At 45.0% G+C, this 18,414-nt stretch overlaps 1 protein-coding gene across 5 annotated transcripts in view; it reads right to left on the bottom strand.

Moving 5' to 3' along the window:
- The window catches only part of PDE8B (phosphodiesterase 8B), an 80,805-nt gene extending 65,985 nt beyond the window's left edge, over positions 1–14,820 (bottom strand). For 3 of the 5 annotated variants that reach the window (XM_061475725.1, XM_061475726.1, XM_061475727.1), the window contains exon 1: positions 8,667–9,086. In XM_061475725.1, coding sequence (XP_061331709.1) covers positions 8,667–8,978 — 312 coding nt within the window. In that variant the 5' untranslated portion in view covers positions 8,979–9,086. Of the gene's footprint in view, positions 1–8,666; positions 9,088–14,803 lie in introns of those variants that run through there. The other 2 variants (XM_061475729.1, XM_061475728.1) reach the window with 2 other exon arrangements.
- Positions 14,821–18,414: the final 3,594 nt, after the last annotated feature.

The raw sequence follows: 18,414 nt of genomic DNA, 5'->3' as shown, positions 1-18,414 counted from the left end.
GTCTTTAGTAGCATCAAACTCAAAGAGTTTTCAACCTACTAATGGTATGAGAAACAAACAAGCTCTGTTGCTTTCTCCAGGCCCACCTGAATGACCAGATTATACACTGAAATGACCAAAATGCTAAAATGCACCAAAGAAACTTGCACCAAATAAAATTACATTTATACAAAGTCACTTTAGAAAGGAAAAAAGTGCCATTAAGATTAAATTCACTCCCATGCATTGACCCACAGAGCTGATAAGACTGTGCTCTAATGGACTATAGATTGAATCCTCTCCTCGAAATATCCTATCTGAGCTTGGAACATAGGCATGCATGCTGTTATTTCACAAAGTTGTACCAGAAGTATCTCCGTATTTTAGTAATTTTGATTGACTGTTACACCCTGCTTGCTGGTGGTTTGTTGTTGTTCTTTTGTTTTGGCAGGGATTTTTGTTTGTTTGGGGATTTTTTTGCTTTGTTCTGGGGGGCGGGAGGGGTTGGAGTTTCTTCCCCTCCCCCCCATCCCCTTCTGTCAAAGCTCCCTTTCCTGTCTTACAGTAAAGCACTCATTTAGCTGCCAGCATTCTTCCCCCAGCTATCATGACACCACAACAAACCAGCATGCTTTGGCTGGAGCAGTACTCCAGACAAGGAGAAAAAACATGTGAAGCCAAGAATTTTCTTCCTTCCAAGAGTATGGAGTTTGCACTGGCAAACAAAATGGCTAGCAGACATCAATTTGTTTAGACAAATTTTCGGTATTTCTTTCTTGCTCTCAAGTATTAAATCGCATAGGCATTCTCTGATGCTGTGATGGGGTGGGAAACAAAACCACAGACTATTAGGTGACTTTAGGCAGCAGTGGATACATTACTACAACTCTATGCACAGAACACCATGTAGGCATTTCCTGTTGCAGTGAAACCAACATATGATTGAATTGTTTCAGAAGCTCATGAAGACTACCTCAAATAAAATCCAGAAATAGCATATTCAAGACAATTGCTACAATCCACGAGATTTCTTAGCACTGAGTTGCAAGCTATATTTTTCGTTGTGTAGCTATAAGATCTGGACAGAAATCACTAGATTCAGACGATCAAATCTCCTCAAGACTTCCAAGTGTCACTGGGATCCCCTGACATCAAGACAAACCTTTCTTTCATTCCAAACACTTCTACTCTACTTCTCCTTTCAGAAGGCAGATGCAGGGACTGTGACAATGAGGACCTTAGGCCCATTGTAGGAGAGGATCTGGTTTGAGACCCTCTTAAGAAACTGAACATGCACAAGTCCATAATGAAATCCATCTGTGGGTCCTGAAGAAGCTGGGAAACAAAGTTGCTAAGCCACTGTTCATCATATTTGAAACATCATGGCAGTCACGTGAAGTTCCCAATGACTGGAAAAAGAGAAATATAACCCCCATTTTCAAGAAGGGGAAAATGGATGAGCCGGGGAATTACAGAGCAGTCAGTCTCACCTCCATCCCTGGCAAAATCTTGGAGCAGATTCTCCTGGAAGGCATGCTAAGGCACATGAAAAACAACAAGGTGCTTGGTGACAGCCAGCATGGCTTCACTGAAGGGGAAATCCTGCCTGACCAAGTTGGTGGCCTTCTCTGATGGGGCTACGGAACTGATGGACAGGGGTAGAGCAGTTGATGTCATCTACCTGGACTTCTGCAAAGCGTTCGACACTGTCCCACACAACATCCTTGTCTCTAAATTGGAGAGACATCAATTTGATGGATGGACCACTTGGCGGATAAAGAACTGGCTGGATGGCCGCACACAAAGAGTTGTGGTCAATGGCTCAATGTCCAGCTGGAGACCAGTAACGAGTGGTGTCCCTCAGGGATCGGTATTGGGACCGGTCTTGTTCAACATCTTCGTCGCTGACATGGACAGTGGGATTGAGTGCGCCCTCAGCAAGTTTGCCGATGACACCAAGCTGTGTGGTTCAGTTGATACCCTGGAGGGAAGGAATGCCATCCAGAGGGACCTCGACACACTTGTGAGGTGGGCTGATGCCAACCTTATGAAGTTAACCATGATAAGTGCAAGGTCCTACACCTGGGTCGGAGCAATCCCAGGCACAGCTACAGGTTGGGCAGAGAAGAGATTCAGAGCAGCCCTGTGGAGAAGGACTTGGGGGTGTTGGTTGATGAGAAAATAAACATGAGCCAGCTTCAGTGTGCACTTGCAGCCCAGAAAGCCAACCGTATCCTGGGCTGCATCAAAAGGAGCGTGACCAGCAGGTCGAAGGAGGTGATCCTGCCCCTCTACTCTGCTCTCGTGAGGCCTCACTTGGAGTATTGTGTGCAGTTCTGGTGTCCTCAGCATAAAAAGGACATGGAACTGTTGGAACAAGTCCAGAGGAGGGCCACGAGGATGATCAGGGGACTGGAGCATCTCCCGTATGAAGATAGGCTGAGAAAGTTGGGGCTGTTCAGCCTGGAGAAGAGAAGGCTGCATGGAGACCTCATAGCAACCTTCCAGTATCTGAAGGGGGCCCACAAGGATGCTGGGGAGGGCCCCTTCATTAAGGACTGTAGTGATAGGACAAGGGGTAATGGGTTAAAACTTAAACAGGGGAAGTTTAGGTTGGATATAAGGAAGAAGTTCTTTACTGTGAGGGTGGTGAGGAACTGGAATGGGTTGCCCAGGGAAGTTGTGAATGCTCCATTCCTTGTGGTGTTCAAGGCCAGACTGGACAGAGCCTTGGGGTGACATGGTCTAAGGTGAGGAGTCTCTTCCCATGGCAGGTCCTTTCCAACCCTAATTTTTCTATGATTCTATGATGTTCAATATATGAAATATTTGGCACTGGATGGCCAAATCAGTGGGTAGAGATACACTACACAGGGCTTTGTTTGTTTGTTTGTTTGTTTGTTTGTTTTAAACAGTCTCCACAGTACCTCTCTATTTGCAGTGTCACTGGTAACCAAACGGAACAGAATGTCTCTAACATGTTTTGTTCTTTTAACAGGTGAGAGAAAGACATTTGTAAGTAATTAATTGCTGAAGACTGGGGCAGTGACAATACTGATTGACCTGCAAGTGAAAAATAAAGCTCATGAGCAAATGGACTAATGGTTTTCTCAAGTGAAAGAAGTTATCTGCAATAGACACTATCTCCAGAAGGCTTTGCAGCTTGCCATCTTTCTTGGAACTCATAACTTATCTCTGACAGCACTTCTTTCTCACACAAAACGAAAGCTGGTTCAAGCTGCACAAGCCAAAAGCACCAGTGTTTTGTGGGAGTTGTGCGAGCTCCTATAGAATGAGCCCAACATACCTTATGGCCTGTGAGAATTGTCCCCAAAAAGATACTCTCAGAGAAGCAAGGGGCCAATCAGCTGCTGCTGCCTGGTAAGACTGGTCACTTATTGGGCTAGAAATGCACCAACTAGGCCAGAGGGAGACAGTACTGCACAAGAGATCATCAGGTGTCAGTCATTACTGTAAGCTCATGCCCTTCAAATCCACAATGGGATAATGGCATATTTATCTTTACATTGGTAAAGGCAACTGCTGATTTTCTGAAGCCATAATCCCACTGCTATTGACTTATACTGAAGTCCTGAAAATACTGGGCTTGGTTACCATGACAATACTGCCCCTAAAGAGTTAAACTCTGCTACAGCATAAAACGCTTCACATGCTATTTCCTAGCAACCACATAGGTACATACAGCCTTCACTGAAGGCAATTTTAGGGAAGTTACATTAAAGAATACTCTACAGGCTTCACATACACCATGCATCTTTCACTTTGGGCTACACTAAAAAAAGCTTGTAATAGAGACAGACTTGAATCTTTTTTAAAAATAAGAGCTGTGACCAACAGGCAGACAGGAAATAAAAGCAGAGAATGATCAACATGAAAACTAAAGCACACTGCTATCTGACAGCAGTGGAGGTGGTGTAAGAGAATTTAACCCAAAGCATGGTTTCTTTTCCACCTCTCATTCCCCTTCACACCACTACTTACATTTTCACCCAAGTTTACTCTTCTGGCCTTGAGTTTTCAAGCAGCAATACTTTTGAGGGAGTACACAGATAATCCAAAAAGGGACTACAGTGTTCATGCAAATAGCATGTCTGCCTTGTGCTATGAAGATTTTGATTAAAAAAAAAAAAAAAATTTCCCCCAAAACACACACACACAAAAGAAACAAAAAACCCCAAACAAAAGCCCAAACAAAAAAGCCAAACACAAAACCAAACCAGAGCCCTCAGCTCTCCTGCTTTTTTTGCACATAGGACTAAGACTTATGAACATCCCCAGCTCCACTTGCATTAATCTGACAAGCTTTCTATGAGCACCCAGCATTTCAGAAATTACTATGATCTCTTTTAGAGTACAAATAATACTCTTTTTAACTTCTGCAGGCTTTAAGCATCATTACACAAAATTACGGACTGCTTCGCAGAAAATTACCAAGTTATTAAAAATACATACTTGCATTACTCCTCACTTCAGGAATGCCTAGGCTGTATAATCCAGCCTGGTACAAATACCTCATCTAGGAAACCATGGATGTAGAAGAGGTACAGCAACCTGTCTGAAATAAGAAACTCCTGGAGAAGCTGAAGGACCCCACCAGCGACAGGAAAATTTTTGTGAGTCAGGTGCTCAAACACTCATTACAGCAAATAGAGCAAGCTCATCATCTTAATGTGATAGATGTCCAAGGCACAGAGGGGACACTAAAGCCATGTGAAAGGAAATGCGTGCAAGAGGTGTTTGGTAGCCTTGTCTCTCTCAGACTACCTGCAGGGCAAGTGTGGTGCTTAATTTCACAACGTTAATCTGCTCAATTACTATGCTGTCTAAACCACTATTTAAAGGATGATAGATGACTGGATTATTCCTCAGCTGAAGGAGAGAAATGAGAAACTATGTGCCCATTTTCTGTATCACACCCTAACAATCATTAAGCATTCTCAGCTGCCAGAATTCAAACCTACCCCTTCATCCCAAGAGCATATGCTATTCCCCATGGTCTATGACACAGCTTCTTAGCTTTCATTATGTCTTTCAGGCCAGTTTTATTTGAAATCTCTCTTCTCTGCATTCAGTATGATCATGGAGCATTAGAAATTGTTAAAAAATACACATCGAGCTCCTCAGACAGTAAAACTTCAGAGTCTTATTTTGCACATAGCAAACGATACAAAGTAGAAAACAGATAATATCAATGCTCAGTTTACCTACAAATGTTTGGTGTTTTGGGCAGCGAAAGCAAATGTTCCAAAATAACATCTTACTGGAGGACTTAGAGGGGTGCATGCGTCCTTGAGGCACCTCTTGACTCTCAGTGCTGAAATGGCTGAGGTCCATTGCTCTCTGACAAGCTTCCAACACTCCTCTTTTCCTATTACCAAGGGAAGGCAGGGAAAAAAAAGAAGCAAGCATTTTCTATTTTATGATATAAATGCCTATCACTCAGAACAGTTGTGGAAGTCCAGAATGTTGTGTGACTCAACACCAAACAAGTTTAATCTACCAGGCTGCTCAGTTTCCTTTGCCAGCAGATACATTATTTTCTGAAGAAGTAGTTTTCTCCATTCAGTAACACTTCTCCTGTCCAGCATTACCTAAAAGCACACCTACAGTGCTTACTGAAGTTACCTACACCATCTGAAGGAGAAACTGAAAGGTCAGATACAGAGACAAATACCTTGCCAAAGTCCTTTTAGTGTATTCATTAAAATACAGGAAGTCTGGGCTTTGTCCAAGTAAAGCATCCCTCTACTAACAATTTTCTTTATGGTAAGAGTTACTCAGGCCACCATCTCTCAGAGAATAGCTAACCTAAATTAAAAATGCTTTGCACTGTATCATAGTTCAACTCTATTTGGTCTGCCCAAGTCTTTTGAACCCCAGAGTATGCTCAAGAGGACTTTGAGGTCTTAGGTAGGTGTCCTATTGAGTTGTGAAATGGACCCTGATCACACTAAGTTACAGAGTTGGGAGGTTTATTTTCCAAGTTTACCCTACTTCTGGTACTGTCCATATTCTGCAGAACATACCAGCAGCCAGCTGAAAAGCAATACACGTCAAACAAAACAAGAAGTGAGAAGTGACTTTTCCTAAACATAATACTGCTTTAAAGAGAAGAATTGTATTTGAAATCAAGGCAAAGCTTAGGGTTGCATTTCTCCAGAATCCATAAACCTGATGAAACTCTGGATTTCTCAATACTCTCCATAGCAATTTGTATTTGGCAGCTGCATCCTTTTCCCTATTCCCCCAGGTCTAAAACCCCCATGAAAGCTAGGTGTTTCATACATTGGGGTGCATTCTTCTCCTCAGTGTTTCCACCTTGGAACTTAAGACATACCAACATTGGTAAAAGATACTGTCTCACTGTATTTCTTATTTCTCAGCTTTACTTTGAAATTTTATTTTGCTATAGAAAAAAATAAAAACTCTCAAAAGCTGTTCCTAGTGTGACTGGCTTTCGAGAGAGTTTCACAGACAGGCTTTTCTCTTCCACGAAGAACACAGCATATGAAGAACCAAACCATTACACTAGCTGCACTTGTCATTTCAAGGAGGAAAATACAATAAAGTAATCAACAGAAGTCTGAAAAGGGTTGGGGTCTTTTTTCCCACCAGGCTATATGTTAGCAACAAGAGCCTTAAAACTTTTTTGTCCGTTTATTTGTTTTGTCCCCTAAACACAGTTACATGAGATTTCAACACAGCATATGCATGCACCCAAGCACTACATCCATTAAAACCATGTGGCATTACTAGACACTTTTTCTGTATCAAAATGACTAGTGTTTGTCTTCGTTTTGAACTTCCATGGAAATAAAGATTGTTATCATGTAAAACCGGAGAACATATATCCATTATTTTCAATTTCTTACAGCCCATCAGGTGCCAAGTAGTATTTTGCCACCATGATAGTTCTGCAATACCCCAGCCTTGCTTTGGCCAGACAAACATGATATTAACCTGTAGGAAATTGTGTCAGAAATACCAGCAAGAATGGAGGCAACAGCTTAGTTTAAAAAAATACATAAAGTATTTTACAGACCTTAAATCTCATGAGAATGGAAACATTTAAATTGTATCACTGAAGCAGTTGTTAAATAAATAAATGAATAAACAAACAAACAAAAAAATAATAACCCAACCCACATAATTCCCCTTAGATGCTTGGGACTCTAAAATTGTAAAAAGAACTGAAATTATTCAAAGTAATATTACAGTGCCAATTATGAACTTCAAAAATATCTAAAATATATCCACTTTTAATAACCAGAAAACTGACAAAAGTGTTTATTTATAAGAGCACACGATGCAATCCCTGATAATAAACAATTCATAAGAACAGAAAGGGGCATTACCACTTTAAAAAAAAAATATCTTTTTTCCATATCTCAACTTAATGAATTGTGAAAGAATTTCTATTTTGCTCTTCCCTACATTAACAAACAAACCAACCACAATGTATTTCATCAAAGTATTCTACTCTGAAAAAAACCCAAATAAATCCCTAAGTCCAAAAAAGTGGGTTTACTTTCTCTGTGATGTCTGTCACTTGTGTTTTCCTTAGATGATGTCTGGAGTTCTTCTTGTTTGTTATTTTTTTTTTAATTATGTAAGATTATATAACCTTTTAAGTTCTTAATTATAGTCTAAGAAAATACCAGGATGTATGTAATCCCCTGGAATTACTGTGTGACATGATACCCTGCTTTATTAGTACAACATAAGAGTAACCCAAGGTGCAGTGGGATCACAAGGCACCATTTGTTTTCATAATAAGATTTGGAATATGGCAACAAAGTAAAATTTGATTCTGATCTGAAAATTTTCAGGGAATTAATGAAATCTGCCCTGATACTAAGAAAAAAAAATAAATATACCACCTTCCCTTCCCTCCCCCCAACCCTGCCACAGCTGTCATCTCTTTTAACTGGTAAACTTCAGCGAGGAAGCTGACCCGCAGTTACAGCAGTGCTGCCTTATTCAACTGAGAGGGGGACTCAGCCTTCCAGATGTGGATGAGAGGACCCTAAAGCACAGCCACTGCCTGCCCCTCCCGGGAGCATCTCCTAGCCCGAGGCGTATTTGCCTGTATGCAGAGCATAGCGGCTCGGTTCCACGCCTCGCAGCAACAGTTCATTTTAACCAGTTACAGGGGAGGAAGAGAGAAAAAAGGGGATGAAGAAAACCCAACAGCAAGTACGGGCTTTCTGCTCTTGAGAACTGAGCAGAGGGAGATTTCATTCCGCCACATTAACACCCCTCCCAGACGCCCAACCTCTGCCATCAGCCGCAAACCTGGAAACGAACCCTGCCCTCCGCCCCCTGAGCGATCGCAGCACAGGGGATCCCCCAAGCCACCCCAGTGCTGGGGGCGCGGGGCAGCCCGAGGGGCCCGGCACTGCCTCCTGGGGTGCTCTGGGCCAGGCGCGCCCCGGCGCGGCCCCCCCGCAGCAGTGTCAGCCCGGCCCGGCCGCCGCAGCTGCGGGGTGTCAGTGGGCGCCAGAGCAGCCGCTCTCCGCAGCTGCATCCCGTCCGAGGAAGCATCACCTCCCGCCCTGGCGCAGGCGGTAGATGCTCCGGCTCCGTTCTCCCTCTACCGCGGCCGGCAGGGAGGACCCACACCGGCCCCACCGGGGCCCCCTCCTCCCTGAGCGGCAGCGGTGTACCTTGACGCTGGCGTTGCTGGTCTGGGTCTCCGCCTCGACGCCGCAGCAGGGGGTGGCCCTGGCCCGGGCGGAGGCTCCGGGCTCCCTGCGCTCTTTGCGGCGGGGGCCGGCGGAGGGTGGCGGCTGCTGCCGGCTCTGGTAGGCGAGGACGGAGGGGATGGAGTCGGCCGCGTCTGTCTTGATGAAGAGGCCGTGCAGGGTGGTGGCGCCCTGCGAGATGGTGGTGGTCTGGTGGGAGGAATTGGACTCGTCCGAGTCGCGGCAGTAAATCACGCCGCTCTGAGAGACGTGGATGCTGGGGGCGCAGCCCATCCCTTCCCTTCCCCTCCCCGCCCCGCCGTACTGCCAGCAGACCGGCCAGCTCCGCTCCCACCTGCCGAGCGAGCGGGCTGCGGGGCCGCCGCCCCTGCGCCGCGCACCCCGCGGCGGCACCGGCACCACCCCTCACCGCTGGCGCTGCCCCTGCCCCGGCCGCTCCCGCCCCTCTGGCGCCTCCCCGGCACCCCCGCCCGTCCCCCCGCGCCGCCCACAGGGACCCCAGACCCTTCCCTTCTCGGCAGTGTCTTACGAAGCGCCTGCGAGCACAGGGTCGTTGAGCCGTGCGGGCAGGGGCGAAGGAGGAGAAGCGTCACCAGCGGTGCAGCCCCCTCCCGACCCTGGCAGAGGGTCTGCTTGCAAGCGTTCCGTACGCACAGCACCACACCATCCGCCCCCCCGCCTCCCCATTGTGACAAATACGTTTTCCTTTCTTTTCCTAAAAGCAGTTAAAAATACTTATTTTGTCGGTCAAAATGCACCTACTTTTCTTAGTGAGCAAATCGCAATTGTCTGGGGACAGTTCAGAGCCACAGAGCACCCACTGCAAGCCAGGAAAAAGGCCAGGATTGTTCCACGATTTTTAATGCTGTTTTTCAATCGGGCCAAAATTCAAAGGCACGAGCTGCTCTTTTAACCTGTATGTCTGATAGCTGCCAATCCCTGTTTCCACTCCCTGGGGAGACAATCAAGCAAAATGTTTAATGCTGCAGAGATTTACACACCTTCTTAGCTTTCCACAGTGAATAGTTTCATTGACCTAAGCGACACTACCTATGAGGTGTAAAGCTAAACATGTGGGGTTTAAGTCTTTGCAAGATTCTAGTTTAAATCTCCCTGTTTTCAATGGCACATTGTAGATTTTTCAAGTACTGGTCTTGTCATCCAAGCAGCATGCTGCCTGCCTAATAAAGCATTTATCTGACACCCAGTTACCAATGAACACTTGTGAATACACCTTTTCTTCTGCTTGGAGCACTACCTGATGTTTGATCACTGTTTCACCACCTAGTTTTTAGGAAGCGATGTTAAAATACTACCAATGTGAAGCACAGTTAGTGCAAGGATTGTGATGCTGAATGACAAAGTTCTTTGAAAGTGTTATTTTGGTTCCTAAGGCTCCTGGATTGCTTTCATGCATTAGCAACTGGTTTATTCAGAAGTGGAGGCTTCACAGATAAAACACCTCAGTTTAGAGGACTGTTTGAGCCTTTAGCCTCTGCCCATCCAGACCATGGCTTATTCTAATTATGGCAATATGGACACTCACTCATACATCAACAGCTGGACTGACATCAATCTATTTGACAAACTATGGTTTTCCAGTTACCAGAGAAAACCTCCCTAGTTTTCCTTTTAATTGTTGATATTCACAACCCAAGTCATGACTCAATCCTAACATACTGCTCTGCTGGTGGCTGTCTTTGAGGACTACCTTGGAGACGGGCTTAATACCAATGAAATGAGACAGACTGCACTTCATCTCCCAACCATGCAGCCCTTCTTGCTGCTCAGGCTGCAGTTCTGGACCTCCCAGTCTCCCAGAGCATAATACATGAAGTTGCATATTAATGTACCCTAAAACTGCATTTAATAACAAAAAAGCAAGAAATAGTATGTATTCCTTGCTGTATTTTCAAGTCCCTTTTCATTTCTATTAACAGTTTGAAAACTGAAGTTGGGGATTTGAGTTACCTGCCCTAGACCACACCTTAGATGTGCAGCAGAGCCAGGAGTTCAGGAATGCCACCCAGGACATGCACATTGGTGTAAACAACATTGCCCCAAAAGACCTCTGGGGGTTGTTGACTATCTAGTTTGAGACTTTGCTCATAGGAATTTACGCACCCCAGGTATCAACAGCACCCAGCATTTTAATAAAGGGAGGAGTATTTTGACTTTGTAGACTGAGCTTGGTGAACATGTCATGTCACATCCTAAACTGTGTTACTAGCTATTCAAGGTCCATTTTTCTGAGTAGATATCAAGGATAAGTTATTTCACTCATCAATATCTAAGTTTCCTTAAAGTCCCAGCACTCAGGTTTCTTTTTTCAGGTTTTTTGTCCTACTGAATACTTTGACAACATTGCTACATTATCAAGACAGTGTGGTAGGCACCTGCCCATCCTTACATGGATTTCCCTTGCTTAGGTTGAGTTGATGTCAGAGAACAAGTCGTAGGAACAAAAAGCCACAGCTCTGGAGAATGTCTGCTAAACGCAGCTCTTGGCTGTTTCTGGGTAATGGGGAAGGATCACCACTGAAGAGGATAATCCTACCTGTGCACAGTGCCAGAGTGTTTGAGAGGAGTGAAAGCTGCAGGATGGGAAACTATGTGGACTGCTGAAAAGCAACAGAGAAGTGGGGAGAATAACTTAATGCTTTGTCTGACAGCAGAATCACAGAACTGTAGGATGGTTGAAGCCGGAACAGTCATCTGGTCCAACCCCCTTGTTGCTTAGGAAGGGCCTATCTGGGTGGTTTTTTAGTATGCCCAAGGATGGAGACTCCATCACCCCTTTGGGCACTCTTTTCCAGTGCTCAGTCACCCTCACAGTTCTCTCCTGATGTTCAGAGGGAACTTCCCATGTTTCAGTTTGTGCCCACTGCCTCTGGTCCTGTCACTGGGAACCTGCACTGTTTTCTTTGCACGATCCCTTCAGGCATTTACATCCATCAATGAGATGCCCCCGCGACTTCTCTTTCCCAGACTGAGCAGTCCCAACTGCCTCAGCTTCTCCTCATGTACGTGGTGCTCAGAAGGAACTTAGAGAGATGGAACAAGCAAGTGGCGATAGCACGAGTGGAGACTGGAATGGGGCAGAGTGAGCGGGTGCAAAGGAGAGGGATGTCTGTCTGCTGCTGGAGTAGGAAGTAAAGAAATGGAAAATTAAAGATTCGTTTTCCTAACATTGGTATTTGTCTTGCACCTTGCCTGTGAGAGGACAATCATGGATTTACTGGACAGGGAGGGAAAAGGGAATATTTAAAACACATGCATGCATACTAACACCACCTTTTATGGCATGCTTAAGTCACACTCCTGCAGGCATGTTGCTGCCACCTTCCCTGACTGATACCCACTAAAGCAGAAGGCTTTACAGTGAGCAGCACATATTAATTCAAACAGGGACTTCCGTGAGGGACTGTTAATGTACTGAAGCAGACTCTTCCCTCAGAAACACATATTTAGTATGGCCCAAGAATTAAGTCAATCCTCTGGAAGATATTCACATATACCATTTTTTCCACTACTAAAGAACCATCACTGCCTTTAGTTGTGACTGCATAAATCCTAACAATTTATTTAACCAATTTAACCAATTCCTTACATGTGACTAATTTTAGCATGATGAATTGAAGTGCATGAGTGATTCTGGAAGCCGTCAGTGGAATCCTGAAGTGTCTCATCTTTTTTTTCCCCCCCAGTAAAACCAGTGGATATACATTCTTTATGGTGTTTACACCTGCAAATCCCTCCACAATGAAGAAGATATACTCCTCTAAACTTTATATCCCTTCCAAAGCCAGTCATAGGCTTCACTCTGACCTCAATATTAACACTCTATGCTACGAGTCGATTGGTAAGTTTATGTTGGCATTATTTGAAGCAATATCTGTAAATCACAGTTCATTGCAGTAAGAATATACTACTTCAGAGGTCACATTTTACAGAGACTTAAAAATCCGGTACTTGACAACCAGCTACTGAAGACAGTTACCTCTATTCATGGTTCATTTACTGTAAAACCAGTTTAAGAATGTATAAATAAGCCTGTACAAAAAAAAAAAAAAAAAAACCAACAAAACCAAACCAAACCTAGGCTCATAGGAAGCTCAACAGTTTCTGTGTCCTTTTATACTGGTCCAAAAGATTTCTAAACTACACTAAAAATCTAACATGCTGTATTCCCAGATTAGAGCAAAGTAAATAGCTATAAATTACTTAAATTATCCAGACTATATGCTACGTTTTTAACTTAAAATAGATATGAGGAAAATAATCATGGCAGCTAGAATAGAACTCTTCTCTGTATACCTCTATTTTGTTAAAAATAAAAAACCAAAACCACCTCTACAATAATTTGGTAATAGATTATCAAATGTTAACCTTGTGCTTTTACTCATCAATACAAGAAATAGCGGTGCCTGGAAAAGAGACAGATATTAAATACAAGAGGAGAATATTATTTCTTTTGCCTAAGGAAAAGCAGGATGTATTTTTCAGCCCACAAATCCAATGACTATCTCACCCTTACGATCAAGAGTAACTTCACTGAAAACAACCACCTTTCTCCAAATCAACCAAAAAGCAAAATCAAGTCCTTTTTTGTTTTCCTGCCCCAAACTCCTTTCATTTCATAACTTTGAAAAATCAATTACTGCAGCAAAGCTGTGGTTTCATTTACCATGGGTTGGTTAGACTGCATTTGCATGCTATATTCTGTGAGTGCTGTGAATAACAGCCTCCCGATAGCAACACCCTACAACAAAATTCCCCTAGGTAGGTATTGCTCAGACAGAAAGGTTTTGCTGGGATTGCCTCCTAATCACACCATAAACCCAATCTTTGGCCTCCTCTTACAGTCAGATTTTGACTGGCTTGGACAATGCCAGCTATCCCAGTTTTCCCCAGAAGTTTGTGGAATACTTTTCATCCTAGACTGTGTCCCTACCTGTATCAGGTGGTTGGAACTAGATGAACTTTAAGGTCCCTTCCAACCCAAACCATTCTGTGATTTTATGGAAATTTTTCAAGCTCACTCAAAGAAGCAGAGCTGAAAAGGGAACTCAGTCTGGCTACCCTTCCACCAGCAGTCTGTGCCACCGTAAAGGCAGTGAGGCACAGATTCTGTCGAGAGGGCATGGAGGGGCATGCACCTTCCTGCACTCTGCCTCTCCATCCCTTTTTGTGTGAGCAGGGAAGAGCTACCGGTTCTGTCCTCCCCTGTCTGCAGCTGCTTCTTTCTCCCCAGGGGCAGGAGAAGATGCAGTCCTGGGTGTTTGCTCCTCAGTGCTGATAGGTGATGAGCTGCCCCAGGGATGCAGATTCCCTCCTGGGGACAGACACCTGCAGGACTTTTTCCTAAAATGGGCCACTGTCGTCAATATCAGCATATTCTCGGGAGACACAGCAACCCTTTACTACACTGCTGTGAAGAGGAAGAGTAACATATAGCACGGTAACTACAGGCTTCAGCCAACGGCAGTAGCCCTATGTGTTAACATTATTCCCCTTGAGGAGCTCAACTTTTTGCAAGACAGTGGACAGATACTTGTGGTTACAAGCAAATTTTCTACTACAACAAGATCCGATCGCATTTAAAAGGCTTAGATATCTGCTCTTCACCAAACCCTTTGCTTCGGTGGACAGAGAACTGGAGAGCAAAAGTTAAGCAAGAGTGGCGCTCCTACCAGCATTGAAAAGTCTTCCATCAAGACTTCGTTTCTTCACAGGAAGCTTGTTCTTTGCTAGGTGTTACTTTAGTAACACAACTCCCTTGATTTATTCTTGTGCGGGAGTATCTGGGCAGAAAACCGCACTCGAGTGGTCCCTGCATGCGCAGAGAGCCTCCGGCGCTGCGCACCGGCATAGCTGAGCGCAGCTCCGGGCGAGACAAACCGTGTTGAGCGGGGTCAGCAGGCGCTGCGGCAGCACCAGCACTCGGACACTTCTCCACCGGCCCCGGGGTGCCGCCCGCAGCTGGAGGCCACCCGCAGAGTGCTAGCACCCGCCGCCGCTGTGCCGCGGTTCCGGGCGCCCCGGGGGATCCCTCGCCATCGCCTCGCTGCCCCTCGCCCCGCCCGGCTACCCTTTACCTTCGTCCCCGGCCCGTTCATCCTCCAAGGAGCGAAAGGGAGTGGGATCGGCGCTACGGTGCGGCTGCCCAGGTGAGAGGGGCGGGACCCGCCGATGCCGCCGGCACCTCCCCCGGGGCCGGGCCTCCCCCCTGGAGCTCCCCCGCCACGCCGGCGGGCTGGAAGCGCTCCAGGAAAATGAGTCCGTGCTCCGGGGCTCCGCTGGGGAAGGAGGACAAACCGGCTTCACAGAGTTGTCCCTGCCCCCGCCCCCCCGGCCTCTCCCCGTGCCAGTGCCCCGAACACATCGTTTTCTGCCCCGATCAGGAACATTCAGTAACGGGGAAAAGCGCTCGGGGAAAGTAAGATGAACCGTGTTCTCTGAGCCCGGCTTGGTTCAGTATGCTAATAGTTTCACAGCCTTCGGTAAGAGGCAAACCCCTTAGAGAGAGCGATGAATCCATCCCTAAGCAGATAGCTGTTTGCTGATGGTTTTCAGGATCCTTGGGCAAAATCAGCCTGACAGTTGAGGAGAAAGGAGACAAACTGCCCTGGATTGAGAGAGGGCAGCACGGCCCTGATTTGTATCAAATCCCAACTGCTAGAGGTTGGACCAGAGGCATACGTCAAGCAGCCTACTTTCATCTTTGGGATGTTTTAGTTTGCAGCAAGTACTGGGTAGGTGGAACACATCAACTTGGGAATGACATCTTTGGGCTTGACTGGACATGATTCGCTTTGCTCTTTCCTTCATGCTTTAAGAACAGCTTGTGCCTGGTTTTCCTTATGGAATACTGCTATTTCTTGGGAGTTTATTAACATCATCATTACTTTTATTGCTCTGTAGTGGTATGCAAGGCCTCAATGAGGGAGTTCTACATGACACTCAGCATGCAATAAAAACCAGTCCTTACCCAGAAAGGTCAAAGGTTTGCAGACAAGATAGGGGACAGCACTTGAATGTCACAAAAGCAGAGCAATATTAAAGATGACTGGGAGCTGTGGGACAAGTAATGATCAAGTCACAGTAGCTGCCCCCGCAAAACTACAGACCACAATACAAAATATAAGCAAAGGGTTGAACCTGTGCAGAAAATCATTTCTAGAGAGGAGAAGCAGAACCAGCGTGGGTCAGCAAGTTCTGTTAGATTGAGGCTAAGGACTGTGAAGAGCTGCCCTATTTCTAGGGGTGAAGACACACAGTCAGCAAACAGTCCTTGAGCCCCCCATAAATCCTAGATAGTGCACATATGGAGATGTCCTCAACATCCCCCCACTTTGTGGCCATACATCTGCAAGAACAGCTGTCTGGGAGCCCATGTCCTTGGTAGTCTCCCAAAGGTCTTTGTCCTGCATGAATGAGGTGAATGGGAGGTTTGCTACAGCCTCAGCTGCACACAGTCATATTCTTGTATACCTGGAACTGTGGCCCTGGTACAGTCTCAGAGGAGGTATAACCTTTCCTCTTCAGCACCTCTGCAAAAGTGCCAGGTGTCAACCAGCCAGCTGCAAGCCTCAGAACTGGCTTTGCCCAGTTATTTCAAGGGTTTGTCACAGCCTGCCCTGGGACCCTGCTTTCCCCAGCGGGAAAAATTAGGGACTAATTAAAGCATGCCTCTTACTCCTGCAATTTTGTTCAGCTAGGCTGCCTTCCCAATAAAGACCCAGGAAAAAGAGGATGGATCTCACCCAGACATGGCATCATGATCAAGGTGAGGTACTTATATGGACACAAGGGCTCAAATGTGTCACAATGCTAAGTTTTGAATACAGCCACATAGACTTTTTGCAGTTCCCATGCAGGCCTTTCTCTGCATTTCTCCTTGTACCATCCCCTTCAAGCTGATATGGCTTTTGAAGACTCACTAGAGGAATGCTGAGACCAGCCAAAGCATCAATTCTTTGCAAGCTCTGAGAAGCTGACATGAGAAACACAGAAGGCGCAGCCTCATCACTAACAACTTAGTATGTGGCAGACAATTGTCATTCTGTGTGTACCCTGAAAGGAGGACACCATCCTGCAGCAATCGTGCTGTCAGCAAAGAGCACAGACACAGGTCCTCTCAACTTTTTATTCACCTGTAACTTGGGACCAGACTGCTGACACTAACTGCAGTGCTTTAGGAGATAAAAAGTAACTCAGTCTTTGTTTCTGGGAAAACAACCCAAATATAGGGGTTATTTCTGCCTACTTTTCTTCTAGAGGAAAAGTAAAACAAAAAATAGTTTTATTTTATTTTTTTAAAGTGCATTTTGCATGTATGTAGATTTTAGCATGTACTAAGGACCTTACTTCAGGCTCATTATAATACTCCCACTGAACTTAATGGGAATGTGGCTATTTATATTTTGATCGGGATGGAATTAGGTCCTTCATTTGAACTTTATGGACTTTTATTCCTTTTTTTGTTAATCTATTTCATAATTTTTAATTTGCTTTTGCTGTGTTCTGAGAACATTGTAAGTACATTCCAGCCTCTTGAATAGCATCTTTAATTCTAGTATGAAAACATTGTGCCTCCTAGTGGGTAACATACACAGGCTTCAACTCTCCTTCAGATTGCATTTTCATGCTAATTTCCTGGGACTTTCTTCTTTTAGTACCAAGGAGGTGATTTTCAATATTTTCATTGCTCTTGAAGTCCCCCATTTCTTTCCTATGCTGCCTACTTTGCTCTTTCTTGCATGTAGCCTGTTAGGTTCTGAACATTTGGCCTCTGCAATTTTCTTTGCTGTGCATAAATCTGTCATTAAAATTCCCATCATCCACAAACCCGTTTGTGAGGAGCCCATTTCTGAGATATTATTGCGATCACACAAAGAGAAAGAAAAAGTGGGTTTTTGCATACCAGCCTGAGTGGACTTGCCTGAGTACATATTCTGTGCCTGAATTGTACTGTGACAGCAGTAGAGTTCATGTTTCTTAGGCAAGTGAAATGCCTGCTCTGTGGATTTGGGAACTCTTTCAAGAGGTATCCAAGACTTGTCAGAGATAAGATCCAGAATACTGCTTTCATTTGGTGAATTCCTCAGTCAACAGAAGCAAACGTCAAACACCAGCAGCAGACCAGTAGATCTAGATACAGCAAGGCCCAAAATCTGTTTCTGCCTCTTTAGCTGGCTGCAGCCTGGCACTAGCTTCAGCCCAAAGAATCCACATGTAGTTTGTGAAGAGACAAGCTCTAGGTATCTGCTGGTGGTCAAGCTGAGGTGTCCTTGCCCAGACACTCCTTCCTGACTCAATTGCAAGGACCAGAGCTTGGTCTTCCTAGGCTTAGGCAGACTCCAGAGCTCAGATTAAGTTTCCACTTGACCATTTGTTTGGCATTAGCAAAGCTCACAATAAAATGTTTCTGGTCCTGCAGACAGATCTGGTCCCATGAATGGCATACTCAGTAACATCAGAATTTCCTCCAGTGATCTCACAGTAGGCAGGATTAGGATGGTTTTGCCACTTCTTAGACAAAAAGTTTTTCTTAATTTTTTTCATTTATATTTGGCCAGCATTAAAAATGCTGCTAGATCTTAACAGAGAGGAAATAATCTAAAATTAGCATTGCTTAAAATGAACAAAGAATTTTTATCCCTGAACACACATAACTCACATCTAAGTTAGAACATTAATCCTGAAG

The sequence above is a fragment of the Pezoporus flaviventris genome, unplaced genomic scaffold, assembly GCF_033815535.1.
Source record: "Pezoporus flaviventris isolate CSIRO_AGI_PZ_B2104156 unplaced genomic scaffold, CSIRO_AGI_Pfla_v1 ptg000090l, whole genome shotgun sequence".
In the NCBI taxonomy this organism is placed as follows: Eukaryota; Metazoa; Chordata; class Aves; order Psittaciformes; family Psittacidae; genus Pezoporus; species Pezoporus flaviventris.
The sequence above is the reverse complement of the archived record's forward strand: the minus strand, read 5'-3'. Positions and strand labels throughout refer to the sequence as shown.